Source organism: Boleophthalmus pectinirostris, unplaced genomic scaffold (assembly GCF_026225935.1).
Source record: "Boleophthalmus pectinirostris isolate CB_2022bp ecotype Guang Dong unplaced genomic scaffold, ASM2622593v1 HiC_scaffold_4, whole genome shotgun sequence".
Taxonomy (NCBI): domain Eukaryota; kingdom Metazoa; phylum Chordata; class Actinopteri; order Gobiiformes; family Gobiidae; genus Boleophthalmus; species Boleophthalmus pectinirostris.
Genome location: NW_026571353.1, coordinates 34,682,503 through 34,700,745, shown reverse-complemented (window position 1 = coordinate 34,700,745; position 18,243 = coordinate 34,682,503). Strand labels below are relative to the sequence as shown.

The 18,243-nt window shown below is 39.6% G+C and overlaps 1 protein-coding gene across 3 annotated transcripts in view; it reads left to right on the top strand.

The window, feature by feature from the left end:
• The window catches only part of agtpbp1 (ATP/GTP binding carboxypeptidase 1), a 125,021-nt gene that overhangs the window by 66,203 nt on the left and 40,575 nt on the right, over positions 1-18,243 (top strand). For all 3 annotated transcript variants that reach the window (XM_055161334.1, XM_055161333.1, XM_055161332.1), the window contains 7 exons: positions 1,538-1,686; positions 3,335-3,422; positions 5,642-5,786; positions 8,838-8,988; positions 10,583-10,763; positions 12,013-12,142; positions 16,563-16,694. In XM_055161334.1, the coding sequence (XP_055017309.1) occupies positions 1,538-1,686; positions 3,335-3,422; positions 5,642-5,786; positions 8,838-8,988; positions 10,583-10,763; positions 12,013-12,142; positions 16,563-16,694 (976 nt within the window). The remainder of the gene's footprint in view (positions 1-1,537; positions 1,687-3,334; positions 3,423-5,641; positions 5,787-8,837; positions 8,989-10,582; positions 10,764-12,012; positions 12,143-16,562; positions 16,695-18,243) is intronic.

Below are 18,243 nucleotides of genomic sequence, written 5' to 3'. Positions count from 1 at the left end.
TTGTTTTCACCAGTGCCAGTAGCTCCGGTTTGATATTTAAGTAGGCGATTTTATATTTGTTATTTTCTTTTATATCTCACATCGGGAGAAAAATTTCCAAGACACAAATGCGTTTTTACCTGTGCACTGCTGACTCTTTTCTACCTGCTCTTCGATGAGCTCTTACTGCACGCGTACTGTGTGGGTTTCCGGCAATGAGTGGAATTACTGAAATAAAAAATAATAATAAAAGAGATGTAGCACAAAATGTGAAATCAGGAAAATAGTGCCATGTAATCCATTTATTTCAGCAGAGTAACTGTAATCCAAATACCACTCATTGAAACAGTAACTGTAACTGAATACAGTTACTCTTAATTTGTACTCTGATTATGTAACTCCGGTACATGTAATCTGTTACTCCCCAACATTGGTTATGACTTACTCATACACCAATTTTCCTTGCAATTGGACAATGTGAGGGTTCAAATTGCAATTTTTTGGGTGAACTGAGGTGGAATGACCCTGTAACACCTAATAATAATCATAATAATTCATCTTAATTAGTCTTAAAGGTGGAGGGTCCTTCAAATGCTTTTCTCCAAGGAGATGTTATAGCTTTGTCTGAAATGTTTCACCGTATGGTCTTAAACCTTTCTATCTTCATGGAGATCAAACCTGACCAAGTTACGGGTCAGATTTGTGGAGAGGCGACCCCGCTCAAAATAATAAAACCTGATTTTCTTGGTATTTTTGAGCTATGAAACCACCTGTAATTGAATAAATGTAAGGTAGAGCTGTTTAAAGGTTGTATAGAGGATTTTTTTAAGGGAAGAGAAATACAGCGAGAGTCCTTGTGCGCGTTCAGAATCACTGTTGAAGTTTCCTGTCTAGAGGTAATTTATTGACCGACGCGTCAGTTTTTAGACCCTTCGTCTGCTTCAGTCGCACCATCGGTGGAAGGAATCTCCAAGAATCACCTCAGTTTGTCTTCGCTCCTTTTCCCCTTCTCTTTTTCTTTTAGCGACCTCAAAAACGGACTTTCTTTTGCGGCGAACTGGTCGTGGATTCTCATCCGCCGTCTCAACAAGCTTTGCGCGAAATGCGAGGAAGCGACAGTTTAAAAAAGCCTCTAAGAACCGCTACATAAACCACATAATCCCCAAGCGCCGGCGAGTCACTTACACTAGGGAATTTGATTGACAACCTAACAGCCAATAGAAAATGAGGGAGTCTCGTTTTCTATTGGCTGATGTTTATCTGGCCTCAACACGTCCACAGTTGATGGATTTTCTTTCTTTTTTTTTTTATCATCATAATTACAAAGCTGCTGCATCTCTGTAATGGTATTTTAAACTTTCATTGACAATTTGAAACAAACAAACAAACAAAACAAAAAATCCTCCATACAACCTTTAATGTCACACTGTGGAACATTCCAGGCAGGGCAATGATATATATCCATAGAAAAAAAGCAGGTGACGGACCCAATGCACCTTTAAATAGTGTAGTTATTATAAAGTGTCACCTGTAACCCCATAGTAATTTCCTCCCTTAGGTTTGAGTACGACCTGGTTCTGAACTCGGACATCAACAGTAACCACTATCACCAGTGGTTTTACTTCGAGGTGAGCGGCATGAAGGTCGGCGCCACCTACCGCTTCAACATCATCAACTCTGAGAAGTCCAACAGCCAGTTCAACTACGGTGAGGAACAAGGAACGAGTGCGCAATAAAAGCACATGACCTCACAGCAAGAAGGTTCTGAGTTTCTGTGTGGAGTTGTGGAGTACTGCAGTTTCCCCCATCAAACCAAAACACGCACAACTGATACTCGCGCTGGGGGTGTTTTACATGTACCTTTATTAGTGGAATGTTTATCAGTCATAAATTGGTCCAAAGTAAGAAAAATAATCTGATGAAGGCTTTTTATTTTTTTACATGATTTAAAAATAGAAAAAAATCTGAGTAGGCGTAGGTATCATTCAGAAGTTGTTGATACGATACATACCTCGATACAGTGAGCTTTTGATTCAATGTGATTCAATATATTTCAAACTGATTCGATATACTTCAATAAAAATAATGGCTGTGATACTAAAAGTCTTTATTAAACCACTTCTTGTGCAAATTTAATATGAAACACGTTCATTTTAAACATCAAAACAGTGAAAATGTCAAATGTATCACATAAACGAGTTTCCTTTCTCTAAACAAACAACAAAACTGTAGATGTAAAATAATTTAGTAAAATATACCAAAAAATACTCTTGGTGATATATTCGATACAGCAGCCCACGATATCGATACTGTATCATCACACTAAACGATACGATATATCGATATTTCAATATTTTTGCACTCCCCTAGATCTGAGTGTGCTATGCATTTTTTCATTGTTAAAGAATGTTTATCAGTTAACATGGTGACACAGTGCACACTTTAACAATAACTATCAAAATTATTTTAAAACAGTCTGAAAACTCACGAAAAAAATACAAAATGCATAATCAATATGAGTTTCATGGTCCTGTTTAGGAGTTTGATTTTCAACAAAAAGGTGAGAGTGACAAACTGAAAAACTGTTTTCTAATGCTTCCCAGCTTGTGACTGTAATTTTAAGTGTGTGAGACCTGTTGTAGTTCCAACTAAACTCTTTGATTGTGTTAAAATAAAACTCAGATTAAAGTCTGACTTGAGAAACACAACTTCAGACAGAATAATGTTTAACTTCAGCTGCAAAATATCAATAAGTCAAATCCTCTAGGTCAGGGGTGTCAAACTCAAATTCACAGAGGCCAAAAGTAAAAACTGGGACTAAGTCGTGGGACAAACTAAATATTTATTGAAAATTTTCAGCATTTGTATTTTTCTCTTCTTTGGAGATATGCAATGTGAAACCTTTTCTTCTTAAAATAAATGTTTAATAATAATTTTGCTTAAACATTGAATCCAAAACAAACACAATATAAGATAATAACACAATTTTAATTAAATAATGTCTCTATAGTCTATCTGTAGCCGACGGGCCAGCTCTAATACATATTTGATATGATTTCGCAGGCCAAATGTAATGCCCAATTTGGCCCACGGGCCTGAGTTTGAGTTGTCTGGTCTAGGTAGTTCTGACCAAGACTATCTCAAGATCTGAAGAGGGGTCCCTGGACGAGACACTGGTTGAAGGATGGGTCAATGCAAAGAATGAATTTTCCTCATGAGGGATCATTGATGAGTACCTGTGTGGGCAGATTCTTGAAAAATAGATTGTGAATGTTGTTCAGATGATATGCAAAATCTGAAAACCGGCTGTATCGTTAATGATAAAGAAAGCTGTTTTGTGTCTTCTCTCTTGCAGGGATGCAGGTTCTCATGTACTCGGTCCAGGAGGCCATCAGTGGAAGTCCTCGCTGGGTCCGAACAGGAACCGACATCTGTTACTACAAGTGAGTTCTCCACACCTCAGGAGACAGATGATGCATTTAACACTGGAATTTTTGTTTTACAGAAAGGGCTGGGTGATTAATCAAGTTTTAACAGAGGTTGAGATTCTGTCATGTCTAATGGTCAGCGATCAGCTTCAGTCCACAGCCAATATTTCTGTTAAATGGCTGTTGTGTTTACGTTGAAAATCAATACCGAGTGCCATTTTTATGTTTTTGAAAAGACAAAGTGAAATAAATCTTTTGCACTGAGCACTTGGTTCCAGAAATAAATTCCCCATTCATTTTTCTCAGAGCCTTTCAAAAAATACATATTATTAAAAGTTTAAAAGCTTGTTGCTCAGGGCTAATCAGCTTTGTGGTAACTAATGACCACAACATCTACAGTTTTTTAAAAGTCTATTTCTAAGTTATGCTGAGTTTAAGGTTTTAACTAAGTTCCTTGGACTGAAAACAACCACATTAGAGACATTAGTTACTTACCACACAGCTGGTTAGACTCTGTTATGCTTTTAAAGGGCCCATATTACACTGTTTTATGATCTGTTATAATATTGTTTCCTCACCAAAAACATATCTGGAGTTTTGTTTTGTTTCATTCGCACATTTTTTAAACACAAAATTCTGCAAATTTAGGCTCAGTTCTCCTTTCAAACAGAAAACACACTTTTTTTTGGTAATACAGGAAGTGCTCCACTGTGTTTTTAAACACCATACACCTTCACTAGAATCATTTGGATAATTTCAGCACCTGGAATTAGCTGTTAACTTGAAAACTACCACTACATGACCTTACAAGGTGGAATAGAGCATTATGGGCTTTAGAGATGTCGACAGACTGATAATACAGGATTACTCATACATGTCAGTGAAACAAAACACAACTCTAGGTATGTTTTTGAATAGATAACATAATAACATGACAAAACTCAGAGTCAATTTTGTGTAATATAGGACCTTTAAGAGTGTGATTTTTCAAAGTGTATAGCAAAAATGTATGTAAAATGTACTTCCTGAACTCCAGAACTCCATTGCACAGCCATAGACTGTATAAAAGAAGTGGACTAAGCGAGTGTGAAATCACCCAAAGCATTCAGCGCCGCTCAAATGAGGCTCGTGGTGCTCACGGTTATAGGAGCGAATCTGGAGCCAGGCTCTATGAAATAAAGAGGATTTTTTTGATGGACAAAATGGCAAAAAATAAAATTCAGGATCATGTACACTGGGTCAATACGAACATTTTAAGACCAAAATGACGAGGCTGACAGCAGCAGGTACAGAGGGAGGAGCCACAAGAACCTAATGTAAGTCAAATGGAGTCAGGGTCAGAAGGAGTCGAAAGAGCCTCCTGGAGAACTTCCTATTTGGCATGCAGCTTCTAGCTCGTTAGGTATGTCCACTCATATATACAGTCTACGGCCCTAGCCTATAAACTGTATAAAGAAGTGTACACAGGGAGTGTGACGTGAGGGTGCATTTGGAGTTTTTACAATAGGAATTTATTTACTGACAAAATAGCAAAATAAAAACACCAGTATCTTGTAGAGCAGGGGTCCCCAACCCCCTGGCCATGGACCAGTACCGGACCGTGGGTCGTTTGGTACTGGGCCATGAAAGCGCGAACCCCCAATCCCATACGCCGCATGGACCGTGCCTCCTCCAGTGCGCTGCATGCACTGCATCTTCTCACAGATGCCGCATCTTCCGTGCTTCTAAACCAGAACTAAAACCAGGACTAAAACAGAACTAAAACTAGGATTAAAATCAGGTCTAAACCAGGTCTAAAACAGGTCTAAAACTGGGACTAAAACCGGGACTAAAACAGGACTCAAGCAGGATTTAACCAGGACTAAACCTCTCCTTCTGTACGCCACCGGTCCGTGAAAAAGAGTGCTCTCCCTCGATCCCTGAAATATCCCCCCGATCCATGAAATATCCTCCCAATCCATGAAATATCCCCCCGGTCCATGAAGCAAAAAAGGTTGGGGACCACTCATGTATGGGGAGTTAATACGGACATTTTAAGACCAAAATAACGCGGCTCACAGCAGCAGTTACGGAGAGAGAGAGGTGACAATTTTCGTGGGTTAGTTATGTCCATTTATCTACAGTCTATACCCTAGCCAGAAGAACTTTTTTTTTTTTACTTCCATAATAAATGATAAAATATTTAAAGAACTAATTGTGGTAAGGTTCTGATGATGTTAATTCTTGTTCCACAGAAATCATTTTGCCAGAAGTTCTATAGCCGCCGGGGGCCAGAAAGGAAAGTCCTATTACACGCTGACCTTCAGTATCAACTTCAAACACAAGGACGACGTGTGTTATTTCGCCTATCACTACCCGTACACGTACTCCACTCTCAAGGTAATTCTCTCCGCGCTTTATTATTCTGTTATCGTTCAAAACAGCCAATTCTGTGAAATTAGCTCAAATGAACGCTCCATTGAATCTACTGCAGTGATTAGCTCTCATTTACAGTCCCATATTCCCCCGCCGCAGTACAGATGCAGGTGTCTCGTGAAATGATTTGAAGTTTTGTCAAATTGTTTTTCACACTGAGTCGTCATAATTACAGTGGTGTTCAACAAGAGATCTGGGCCATCGTACTGAGCCATAGAAGAACGAAATGTATTTTGGTTTATTTTGGTAATTGAAAAGCGAGGAAGGCTGAACACTTTTGGAAAACTATCGAAAAAGCAATTGTTCTGTCACGTATTACAATTACAGTTGGTTAAATTGTTATTTTTAATACAAAATCTCGCAGCGCTCTACTCGAACGCTGTTTATAATTTTTTAAAAAGCTGCAAAATTAGCTGATTAAAAATAAAAGAAGAAATAAGGGTACAAAGTAATCATTTTTTGGGTAATGATTCAGACATTTCACATTCGTCTGGTATATTTAAGCTTTTACATTTAACGTTATATAATTTTATAACATTGTTCACTCATCAAAAACATGCTTTAAGAGGTTTTAGATGTCATTCCATGCATGTTTCAGTAATTTATCAATCTCAAAAATCCTCCGTAAATATACAAAAACATGATGCAAAACTGTACACTACGACTTCACAAACCTGATGCGATGTGCAGTAGCTTTGTCAGTGGGATTAGACTTAGAGCATTAAAAAATTAAACTGACACTTATATAAAACATGTTAAAGGTTGTATGGGAGGATTTTTTTTAGTTTCAAACTGTCAGTGAAAGATTAAAATACCATTACAGAGACGCAGCAGCTTTGTAATTATGATGACCAAAAAAAAAGAACGAAAATCTATCAACTGTGGACGTGTTGAGGCCAGATAAACATCAGCCAATAGAAAACGAGGCTCCCTCATTTTCTATTGGCTGTTAGGTTGTCAATCAAACTCCCTAGTATAACTGACTCGTCGGAGCGCGGGGATTACGTGGTTTACGCAGCGGTTCTTAGAGGCTTTTTCGAACTGTCGCTTCCTCGCATTTCGCACAAAGTTTGTCGCGACGGCGGATGAGAATCCACGACCAGTTTCGCCGCAAAAGAAAGTTCAGTTTTTGAGGTCGCTGAAAGAAGAAGAGAAGAGGAAAAGGAGCAAAGCCAAACTGAGGTGATTCTTGGAGATCTCGTCCAGCGATGGCGCGACCGAAGCAGACGAAGGGTCTAAAAACTGACGCGTCGGTCGCTGAATTACTTCTAGACAGGTCACTTCAACAGTAATTTTGAACTGCGCACAAGGACTGTCGCTGTATTTCTCTTCCCTTAAAAAAATCCTCTATACAACCTTTAATGTGTTGTTTTTGGCGAGTATAGCATTTTCAAAACAATAAAAGGTAACATAAACAAAATATATTATGGGATCCCAGTTAATACCCCACAGAAGTGTAATACTCCCTTTTTAAGATTAAATTGTGGCATTGTATAGTTATGACTATCAATTACCTGATTACTTCCCTCACGATGTGATACTCGATACACGGCTCACAATACGATATCACGATATTTGTCACGTGGAAACAGAGGAAGGACCCAAAACGCAGGACTGCTTCAAAATATTTAATGACAAAACAAAAAAATCCAGAACTCAAGACTAAATTGCCATGATAAGAGACACAGAGAAACTCAGACAGAGACAATGGACCAACAAAGGGCAGAGGAGAACACTGGGTATAAATGCACACACATAGACACAGGTGAAACACATTAGGGCGGGGCAAACAATCAAGACAGGAAGTAAAACTCAAAAATACAAAGTGACAGGACAAATGTCAAAATAAAACACAAACTACAACCACTACAAAACATGAACCATGACAATATTGTTGATAATCGCTGCTGTTTTTTAAGAACCAAATACATCTGAACAACAGTATTTCACTAGCTGCAAAGTTAAAATGAAATACACCTTTTAGTCATCAAAACAGTGACATTATACTATATGTTGGTGCAGGGATACTTATTGCGCAGCTCGCAAACCACATGCGGCTCAACAAACTTTAATTTGTAGTTTGCAAGCTTAAACTAAAAACAGTAACACAGCCAATATATTTTTCAAATGTGAAGATAAACATATAGTGAACGTTGCAACACAAACATCTGCATTACACTAAGTATAAATAAAGGCTTAATTCATGGTGTTTCCTAAAGGGGGCGCCGTGACACCAGCAACCAGTGATAAGCGCGGGTCCATGTATAAATGACCCGAACCCGACCGACGTTTTCAACTAATCCATCCGCAACTCCAACCGCAAAAAAATACTTGAAATTATTGTACCCGACCTGCTGCCTGACCCACATTTTAAAAAGTGGCCCATACTCTTGATTAATATCACTGAAATAAAGTGAGCAACATAAATAAAGTGAGTGAAATTAAGTAAAGAGCTCCTCTAAACCTGCACACGTTTGATCTCTGAAAACATGAACCATCTCCAACACGACAAACACAGAACACACTCACCATCATCATCATCAAAACACCTCTATCACAGAAAGAACACTCATATTCCACTGAGTCGTGTCCTTTAGTCCAACAGAAGCTGAACCACATCATTGCACACGGGAAGCTGTTTTTTTTTCAGGCTTACAGTTTTTTTAATTTTATACAAATTAGTCAAGTTTCGTTTCTGTAAGACATAAACAAATGTGTCAAAGCTGCATTAATTTGGGTATAAGTGTCTCTCCTCTTGATTTTGCTCTTCCAATGTGGCTCTTGTGAATAAATTGGTGAGTATCACTGTGTTTGTGTACTGAATAAACAAGTTTCCTTCCACTAAATAAGCAACACAATTGTAGTGCGGTCACACAAATAAAAAAAAGCTAAAATATGGTGATATATTGATTCAGCAGCCCATGGAAACAATACTGTATCACCAAATTTAGCATCATGATATATTGATAATTGAATGTTTTTGCACAGCCCTCAGTCCCTGTGTTTGTCCCTCAGATGCACCTGTCTAAGCTGGAGGCCCTCAGGACTCCTCAGATTTACCTGAGGCAGGACGTCCTGTGTCAGAGTCTGGGAGGAAACAGCTGCCCCCTCCTCACCATCACTGCCATGCCCGAGTCCAACTCCAACGACCACATCTGCCAATTCAGTAAGAGCCAGGAGGGATTTACATGAAAAATATTTGAATGAAAACTTACTGTCGGGGTTTGTATTTTTGAGAGCGGGGCTCCCTTTTCTGGAGACTTTAAAGGCACACTGCGTAATATTTCCACTTGAGGTTCCACCATCTTTACTTAGACTTAGACTTAGACAAGCTTTACTGATCCACAAGGGAATTTATTTGGACCTCGGAAAATGAAGGCATCTGATTGGTCCATTATTTATGTTCATATCTTGATTTAGGGATAAAATAGTGAAATGAAAAATGCAGGATCTTGTAGAGCAGGTTAATACGAACATTTTAAGACCAAAGAGCCAGGGTCAGAACTGCTTATTTGGAACGCAGCAGCGAGAGCATTAGCTAAGGCCATTCATAGATACGGTCTATGGAGCAAACCAAATAGATAATCAGTAAGGACAAATATGAATTCACTGAACTTAGATAACTCTATGTGACTGCAATAGTTTTGGAAATAGTTTGACCACTGACAAATATTTGCACTTGTATAATATATCATTAATTTCAAAATACAAGAAAAATTTGTAGCAGCCTTAAAATTGGCCAAAATGATGTACTGCTCATTAAAGGTGTATTGTGTAATTTTTCTGTTGGGGGTACTTTTTGTGATGGAGGGTCCATCAAAAGTGTTACTCCATGGAAATGTTATTGCTTTGTCTGGAACATTTTGAGCGCAGAATGAGGCTACGTTTACATGACTGTCTGAACAGAAGACGCAAAAGTGGCGTCGCATCTTCACTTTTTATTCTGCGTTTAGACAAGTGTTTTCAGGAGGAAATCCGCGTGCATACGGTGACGCAAAAGTGTGTGGAATTCGATCTAGGTGGTGATGTATGTGACGTTAAACGTGTATGTGACCTGAGCAGATCTGACCAGAGTTTTGCGTCTTGGGCAGTGTAGACGAAAACGCTACGGCGGAGCATATTCAACTTTTCCACTCTGGAGGGTGGTTTCAGATTTTTGCGTTTTTAAGCCCCAAAAACGCCATCTAAACGATCAAATATTTTGTTGTTTTTACCCGCAAGCGTTCTTGTGTAAACAAGCCCTGAGTTCACAACCAAAACCAGTCTAGGGGTGTCAAAAAGTATCAAAAATCAGATATTAATCGATACTAAAACAAATATCGAAACTATATACTCATTTAAGCAAGTACCGACACTGAAAAAAAATCACATAACTGTTGAAAAGTCCAATATTATCTCAAAATTGGTATTGAGAAACGCACTTCCGATAAAATATTTTGTCGTTTTTACCCGCAAGTGTTCTTGTGTAAACAGGCCCTGATATTAAATCTTTCTATCTTCATGGAGACCAAACCAGACGAAGTTACAAGTCAGATCTGTGGAAAGGCGACCCCGCTCACAGTCAGAATACCTGTTTTTCTAGGTATTTTTGAGCCGTAAAACCACCTATAATTGAATAAATGTAAAGTAAATCTGTTTAATATCATACTGAGGAACATTCCAGGCAGAGCAATGGCACCTCCAACCAAAAAGTTCCATAGCGCACCTTTAAATGAAATCTTCACGTGTCTGTAACCTGCCCCCTTCTTGTGTTTGTTCAGGAAACCGGCCTCTGATCTTCCTGTCTGCCCGGGTGCACCCAGGGGAGACCAATGCCAGCTGGGTGATGAAGGGCAGCCTGGAGTTCCTCATGAGCTCCAGTCCTTTGGCCAACAGCCTCCGGGAGTCCTACATCTTTAAGATCGTGCCCATGCTCAACCCCGACGGAGTGGTCAACGGGAAGTGAGTGACCGATGCCAGATTTAATATGTGTGTGTGTGTGTGTGTGTGTGTGTGTGCGTGTGTGCGTGTGTGTGTGTGTGTGCGTGTGTGTGTGTGTGTGTGTGTGCGTGTGTGCGTGTGTGTGTGTGTGTGTGTGTGTGTGCGTGTGTGTGTGTACTAGGAGATCTGCAAATGAGGAACAGTGTGATTGATCTAACAGGTATCCACACTCCGATGTTATTGCTTTGTCTGGAATGTTTCACAATATGGCATTAAACCTTTCTATAATCATAGAGGCTAAACAGGGTCAAGTTACAGGTCAGATCTGTGGAGAGGCAACCCCGCTCACATGGCAAAAGGAGAAATTTAATTTGTCGATTGGACAAAAGTATGTTTCGCAGCTCATCCAAGCTGTTTCTTTAGTTCTGGTCAGGATGGATGAGCTGCAAAACGTATTCAACCAAAATAAACTTTTGTCCTGTTGACATATTGAATTTCTCCTTTTGCCATGAATACCAACTAGTCTGATTCATCAGCCGGTTTCACTTTGTGGAAATCGTCTGATCTCGCAACGTTAGGATTCATTCGATCGACAGTAGGCCGGTACTTTTTTTATTTAACCAGTCGCTGCTATTTGGTCGTGACGTATGTAATGCTCCAAATCCTGTAGGAAGAAGGGCAATAACCCTTGTTAAAATTCACCAAACATTCTCTTTGTTCCGGCTTTAAATCCTCGATCTCAGGAATCGTTGCCAACACAGAATGTCTGTCTTTGTCTACATCCATCTCGACGCTTTGTTTACTGTTGTGCTGTAACACAAAAGGGACACAGACAAGCACTTGAGTTTGAAGTCATGGCTTCACACCTCTTCGCTGATTGGCCGGTGTGCGGTCTACAACTTCCAAGCTTCTTGTAAACCGTCAAGTGTATTCCGATTCCTGACCTAGTTGCTGAAAAGGAATTAAATTGAGCAGAGGCACTATGTGGCGCCAGCCTGACTAGGTACCACCTGAACGACTGAGGGATTTTACACACAACCCCCCTCACAGTTAGAATGTCTTGTTTTCTTGATATTTTTGTGCTATAAAACCACCTGTAATTGAATAAATGTAACATAGAGCTGTTTAATGTCATACTGTGGAACATTCCAGGCAGAGCAGTGACATTTCCATAGAATCAGGAAGGTGACAAACCACCAACCGAAAAGTTACATATTACACCTTTAAGCTAATAGTCCCTTCTTCATTCTGCTTGTATTTTCTGTTTTAGCCACCGCTGTTCTTTGAGTGGAGAAGATCTGAACCGCCAGTGGCAAAACCCCAACCCCGACCTCCACCCCACCATCTACCACACCAAGAGCCTGCTGCAGTACCTGGCTCACATACAGAGGGCGCCAATGGTACGAGCGATTACACAGCTTTTCCTTGCACGGTTTATGGCCTCTTCACTCTGTTTGGCTACACTACACTAAACAGCGATCAATACCTCCCCAGTAGTTTTAGGCATAATGCAGTTCTCATCAGCGGCGGTCTCAGTAGGGCTCTACAGTCTATAATGGGACTATAGGCTTTATTGTTTGGGAGGTTTTAACCAGGCAGTGCATCGGAGGAGTGCGCAGCTATTTTCTGTATATGTTTCCCACAAGGAGCGACCATATGCACTGTTTAGACTATTATCCTAATGATATTATGGATAAAATGGTGAATGTTGTTTTGGAGATATGCAAAACATTTACCGTATTTTTCGGATTATAAGTCACAATTTTTTCATGGTTTGGGTGTTTCCTGTGACTTATACTCTGGTGTGACTTATATATTAAAAATGTTCACACTGAAAGCTGTGAGAGGCTCTAGTCTTGTGTGTCAGTATCTGCTGCTCCCACTGTCACTTGGCTCTACTGCACATGTCTCCTGCAGAAAGAGCCTCTGTCCTGTCTGTATCGTGTCAGTCGATCGCAACATTACTTCTGAACCACTGAAAACTTAAAATTTAAACAAACTTATAAAGACGACTGAGAAGACTGAACACAAATGCCCTCAAAAAGAAAATCATATTTTGCAGTTTACAAACTGCAAGTAGCGAAATATACAGCCAAAAACGGTAATCGAGTCCACTCAAACATCTGGAGTGCAGTCAATATTTAATTGCTATCAGCTGCGTTTTACTGTGCCTCCAAAACCATCACAAGCAATGTACCTCAAATAATCTCCAACTGTCTTCCCTTATAACAAGCAATTAGTGTTTAAGTCTATTAAACATAATTACATTTTTCTAGCAGGTGAGAAAAATTTTGTTAAGAAAGAGGATCCTTCTCTAAACAGAAATGGAGGCTTCAGACACCATTTATCTCCTGTTTACAACTCCATCCTCAAACCTAAATTAAAACAAACAATAGAACAACAGGTGTAGCCAGGTCAGGTCCAGAGGTGTGGAAGCCCCATTATGGCCATGAATTGTTCTGCTAATTAGACCCCACACCCTGTACAGGTCAACAGGCCGAACTAACAAACAGAAACTGTAAACAAGTAGGTGTGTTAGTTTCAGTGTAGTTAACTCCTCCCTGCAGATATAAGGAAGTGTCCACCAGCGTCTGACCAGAACTGAAGAAGCAGCTTGGATGAGCTGCGAAACGTCTTCAACCAAACTAACTTTTGTCCAGTCGACAAACTGAATTTTCTCTTCATGGATTCTACCTGGACGACTGAGGGATTCCTCACACATTTCTAGCAGGTGGAAAAGTACCTAAGCTCCTCCAGAAATGACCTGTGAGAGCTCATTCTCAAAAATTCAGTTTGAAATGAAGGAAGTTAATAGTAGATGTTTTTATTACTTTAAACTAATCAGAATATGCCAAAGTTTCTCTGGTAAAAACTTGATCAATTTCTAACTGTGCCCACGTCCCATATTTGGGGCTCTACACCGTCCACATGAAAACTCAGAAAAGTGTGAGGTTGTTGTCAGAAATAATCATTCTCTCAAATATTCAGGTTCAACAGTTAATTTGTAAATATCTGCTTGGAGTAAATAGATCTTGGACCTCAAAAAAAATTGAGCAGCAACCAAATGTGAGAGTTTGGGGTCCCACAGTGCTCCCCTTAATAAAGATACCCAATATTTGACGACAGATTCAGAATCTATGACCAAGAATCTACAATAATACAAATGTTTAGCTTCCTAGCTCAATTTTGTATGAAGTTATGGTCTCTCAAAAATGCTTATAAATTAAGGCTTCCGAAAAAGTGGGCATAGCTCCAAAATTTCAACGGGCGACTCAGGAACGACTGAAGGGATTGAGGTAAATTTTTTGATTCTTTCATTTGGTAATTTTAGAATTTTTTTGGAATTTTTTTTCAGCCAAATCTGAGATGGCTCATAGGGGAGATTCCTTGAAAACTCCTTATTTCATATTGACTGACCCTGTTTATCCTCCGAAGGATCTGAATATATTGCTGGTTCGAATCCCCCCTCTCGACATAGACATTGGTAGATTGTTTGGATCCAGCTCCCACAGATAAATGCTGTCATTGTGTCCTTGGGCAAGACACTTAACCTCCCTGGCCCCCTTGTCTGTGTACACTGGTGTGTGACTGTGTGTGAATGAATGAGCGGTTCCTTGATGTAAAGAGCTTTGAATCTTGAAGGTGGAAAAGCGCTGTATAAAATTGTGACCATTTAGTAGTCCATGATGCAGAATTTTACTTTTTAAATGTGGTTTCAGTACCAAAAAAAAACACATTTTAAACTTCAAATCCTGCAAAATGTTTAATAACAGAAACAGATTTTAATACAATTCTAGGTATTGTGGTCATTAGTTACCACAGAGCTCTGAGCCCTGAGCAAATCAAAGTAAAGCAAAGCATTTTTTTCCCTGAATCATTATCTGTATCCGAGGAACACAAGCCTTATTTCACTTCTCCAATGAAAAGGTTTGTCTGATGAACTGCTACATCTAATCAAATAAGCCCGGGTGTTCTGATCTGCCACCTCACTTAACATTTTATCCTGAGAACATATTTAACCCGACCTTATCTGCTCTCTGTAATTCTCTTGGCTTTTAAAAAGCTGAAATTGTGATCTAGGCCCTAAAAAAAATCTCCTTTTAATATAGGTGTTTGCCATAATATGCATCACAATAGCTACACACGATTTAAAGACACAATATGTAACTTTTCTAACAGGGTGTCCATTGCCTTCTTGTCTCCATGGAGATTGTTCTACACTATGACATTACACTTTTACTTGCATTTATCCAATTCCACGATAAATACCATAGTAAAGTACCGTAATTTCCGGACTATAAGATGCTACTTTTTTCTCACACTTTGAACTCTGCGGTTTATACAACGATACGGTGAATATATGGACAGATTATTTGTTTGGCACATTGTCCATTCATATATACGGTCTACGGTTTGACAACACAGCAGATACACGCAGCCTGAGTGTAGAAAAAAGTTATGATGCTAAATGAACATTAGTGAGTGCGATACTTCTTGCCCGGATGCGTTAAATGCAGGTGGGAGCACTAATGACAAGAAAGAAACGTCTCAAACTTCAGTAGCCGGACATCCACTTATACCTGATTGATACAACTAACCCCGCTCCCGAGAGAGTCTGAAATCTGCTGAAATCCTACGAGACACTGACATGATACAGACAGAACAGAGACTCTTTCTGCAGGAGACATGCGCAGGGGTGATGCACCAAGGAAGATGCTCGTTTGACTGTGTTTTGAACAGTTATTTTGCGCTTCATACACACACCCTCCTCATGGAAAACACGCGAAGAAATGCAAATGATGCAGCTTTTAAGTTAACAGCGATTGATGTGACTGTGGAAGAAGGAAACAGAGCTGCTGCACGTGAGCTCGGCGTCACTGAGTCGAATGTGAGACGTTGGCGGCGGCATGATGAACCGACTCAATGCAAAAAGACGACAAAAGCTTTCAGAGGCGATAAAAGCAGACGGCCTGAACATGAAAACGTTCTTGAAGACGTGGACACTTGCGGCTTATGTATTCAGGTGCGGCCTATATATGTACAAGTTTAAAATTTTGTTGATGCGTCTTATATTCAGGTGCGCTCAATAGTCCGGAAATTACGGTAAGACTGTCAGTAGGCTCACCTCTCCACAGATCTGACCTGCATGTCATCTTGTAGAAAAGTTTTATGTCATACTGTGGAACTTTCCAGCCAAACATGTCTCCATGGTGACAAGCGGCTGACAGGAAAGTTACTTATGTCATCTTTAAAGGGTCTATATTACATGTGAGCTCTGTCATAATGTAGTTTCTTCATCACAAACAGACCTGGAGTTGTGTTTTGTTTCATTCCCACATGTTGAACACACAAACTCTGCTTATTTAGTCTGAGTTCTTCTCCCAAACTGAAAACACTCCAGCACCTTGTAATGTCATGTGGTAATACAAGTGCCCCATTGTGTTTTTAAACTCTGTACACCTTCACTGGAATCATTTGGATGACTTCAGCCCTAGAGCTGCCAATCTCTACTGAACAAAAAAATAAAAGCATCTGAGCTTTACAGATGTAGGCAGACTTTTAATAAAGAGCTACTCAAACATGTGTGAAAGAAAGAAAACACAACTGCAGGTACAAGAACATTGTAACAAGGCTTAAAGGTCACAAGATTTTTCCATTTTGTGTAATATGGGACCTTTAAAAGAGACTTACGATGCAACTTGAACCCAAGAAACCTTACAGTGTACAGATCTGCTCCCACATTTCAACTTTACATTTTAACCCGACCTTGTGTGCTTTCTGCAAATCTATTTCTCTGTCATGTCCTTCTTTTGTGTTCAGGTCTTTTGTGACTATCACGGCCATTCGAGGAAGAAGAATGTTTTTATGTACGGCTGCAGTGTGAAGGAGACCGTGTGGCAGTCCAACATCAGCGCTACGTCCAGTGATCTACAGGAGGACATCGCGTACAGGGTGAGCTCCAAACACCTTCATTTATTTGATTTATACAGTGCATATTAATGAACATCTGTAACTGCAGTGTAAATATAAATATAAATATGAGATTATAGCAGAAAAGCAAATTTCCATCTGTTGTCCCTATAGACAGATGATGCAGAGAACAAATACAAAATACAAAACAGTTACACAAGCATAACGCCGAACAATAAAAGGCTCGTTTAAAAGTGTTCACAGACTTGGTTTTCCTTCATTCACAGTTTAAGGTGCAGTTTGAATGTAGAGATGGACTTTATATTATTGTCAGAGGAAGTCCCTTTGACTGACAGCACAGTTTGTCCAAATGTGGTGCGTCTGCAGGTGTCACAAACCAAGTAACACAAACAAGATGTGATGTAAAGTAAAGTAAGTGGCTTTTATAAAGTAAGTACAATAACTAGGGATGTAACAATAACCCAAATAACGTGATATCTTATCGTCAGAGTTCTCATAATAATATCGTGGACCATCACATTATATTGAATTACAAGTGTCTTTGGTTAAATTAAGAGTTATGGTGCAGCAATAGCTAAAAAAAAGACAGAGGGAACTACATAGACCATGATCCTTTGCTCCATTTCAGTGCAGACTACAAGAAGAAATAACAGTTCTAAGCACTTTTAAGTCTTAGTTCTTTGGATTAAGTCTTGTCAAGGCATTTTAAGAGGAAAAAGTCACATATTAACAATTTTGTTAACCTCCACAAAATATTGCAATAAATATTGTACCGTGAGATGTATATCGTGAAAATATCGTATCGAGAGATTTGGATATTGTTACATAATTGTGAGCCTCCTCACTATATCGTGAGTTTTCCCACAATATTGCAATAAATATTGTACCGTGAGGTTCATACCTTGACAATATCGTATCGTGAGACTTGGAGATCGTTACACCTCTAACAATAACACAAAAAATGAAGGTTTTACATAAAATTAATAAATCAGGATTCTCAATACAGCTAAACAGTATTCTAAATAGATAAGGCTAAATAAATAAAAATACAAATGCCCAAGGGCTGAGTCAGTTACAAAAGCGATAACAACCAATAACAATTTCTAGTGTCACAAATACACAAGTCAATCTTGGCAAACAGGAGCCAACAAGAGACACGTCAATCACGGAGTGTGGTGAGCTGATACTGAAATCTAGCCGCCAGGAGGAACAGGCGCACCGGACTTTTATTGGATAGAGGTTGACGGATCAGGAAGGGGATTGGAGGAACAGGACATCAATCCTCCAACCACGGCACGATGAACATCGAAGCCAGCCCAACAGAGAAGGGACCACACCCCACCAATCAGGTGACAGGTACCACACAGGACATGCAAATATGGAAGGCACAAGCGGTGAAACAAACGGGGAGCACCAGGTGAGGCGGAGCCATGCCGTGACCCGTAACAGTGGATTACCTCACAGTCTCCTCGAGCTGTAGCTCTCATGCTCATCCTACTCGCAGTCTTCTAACGCTCAACATGTCCTCTAATATGTTTCATCATAGTTTGGTCAATAATTATTTTAGAGG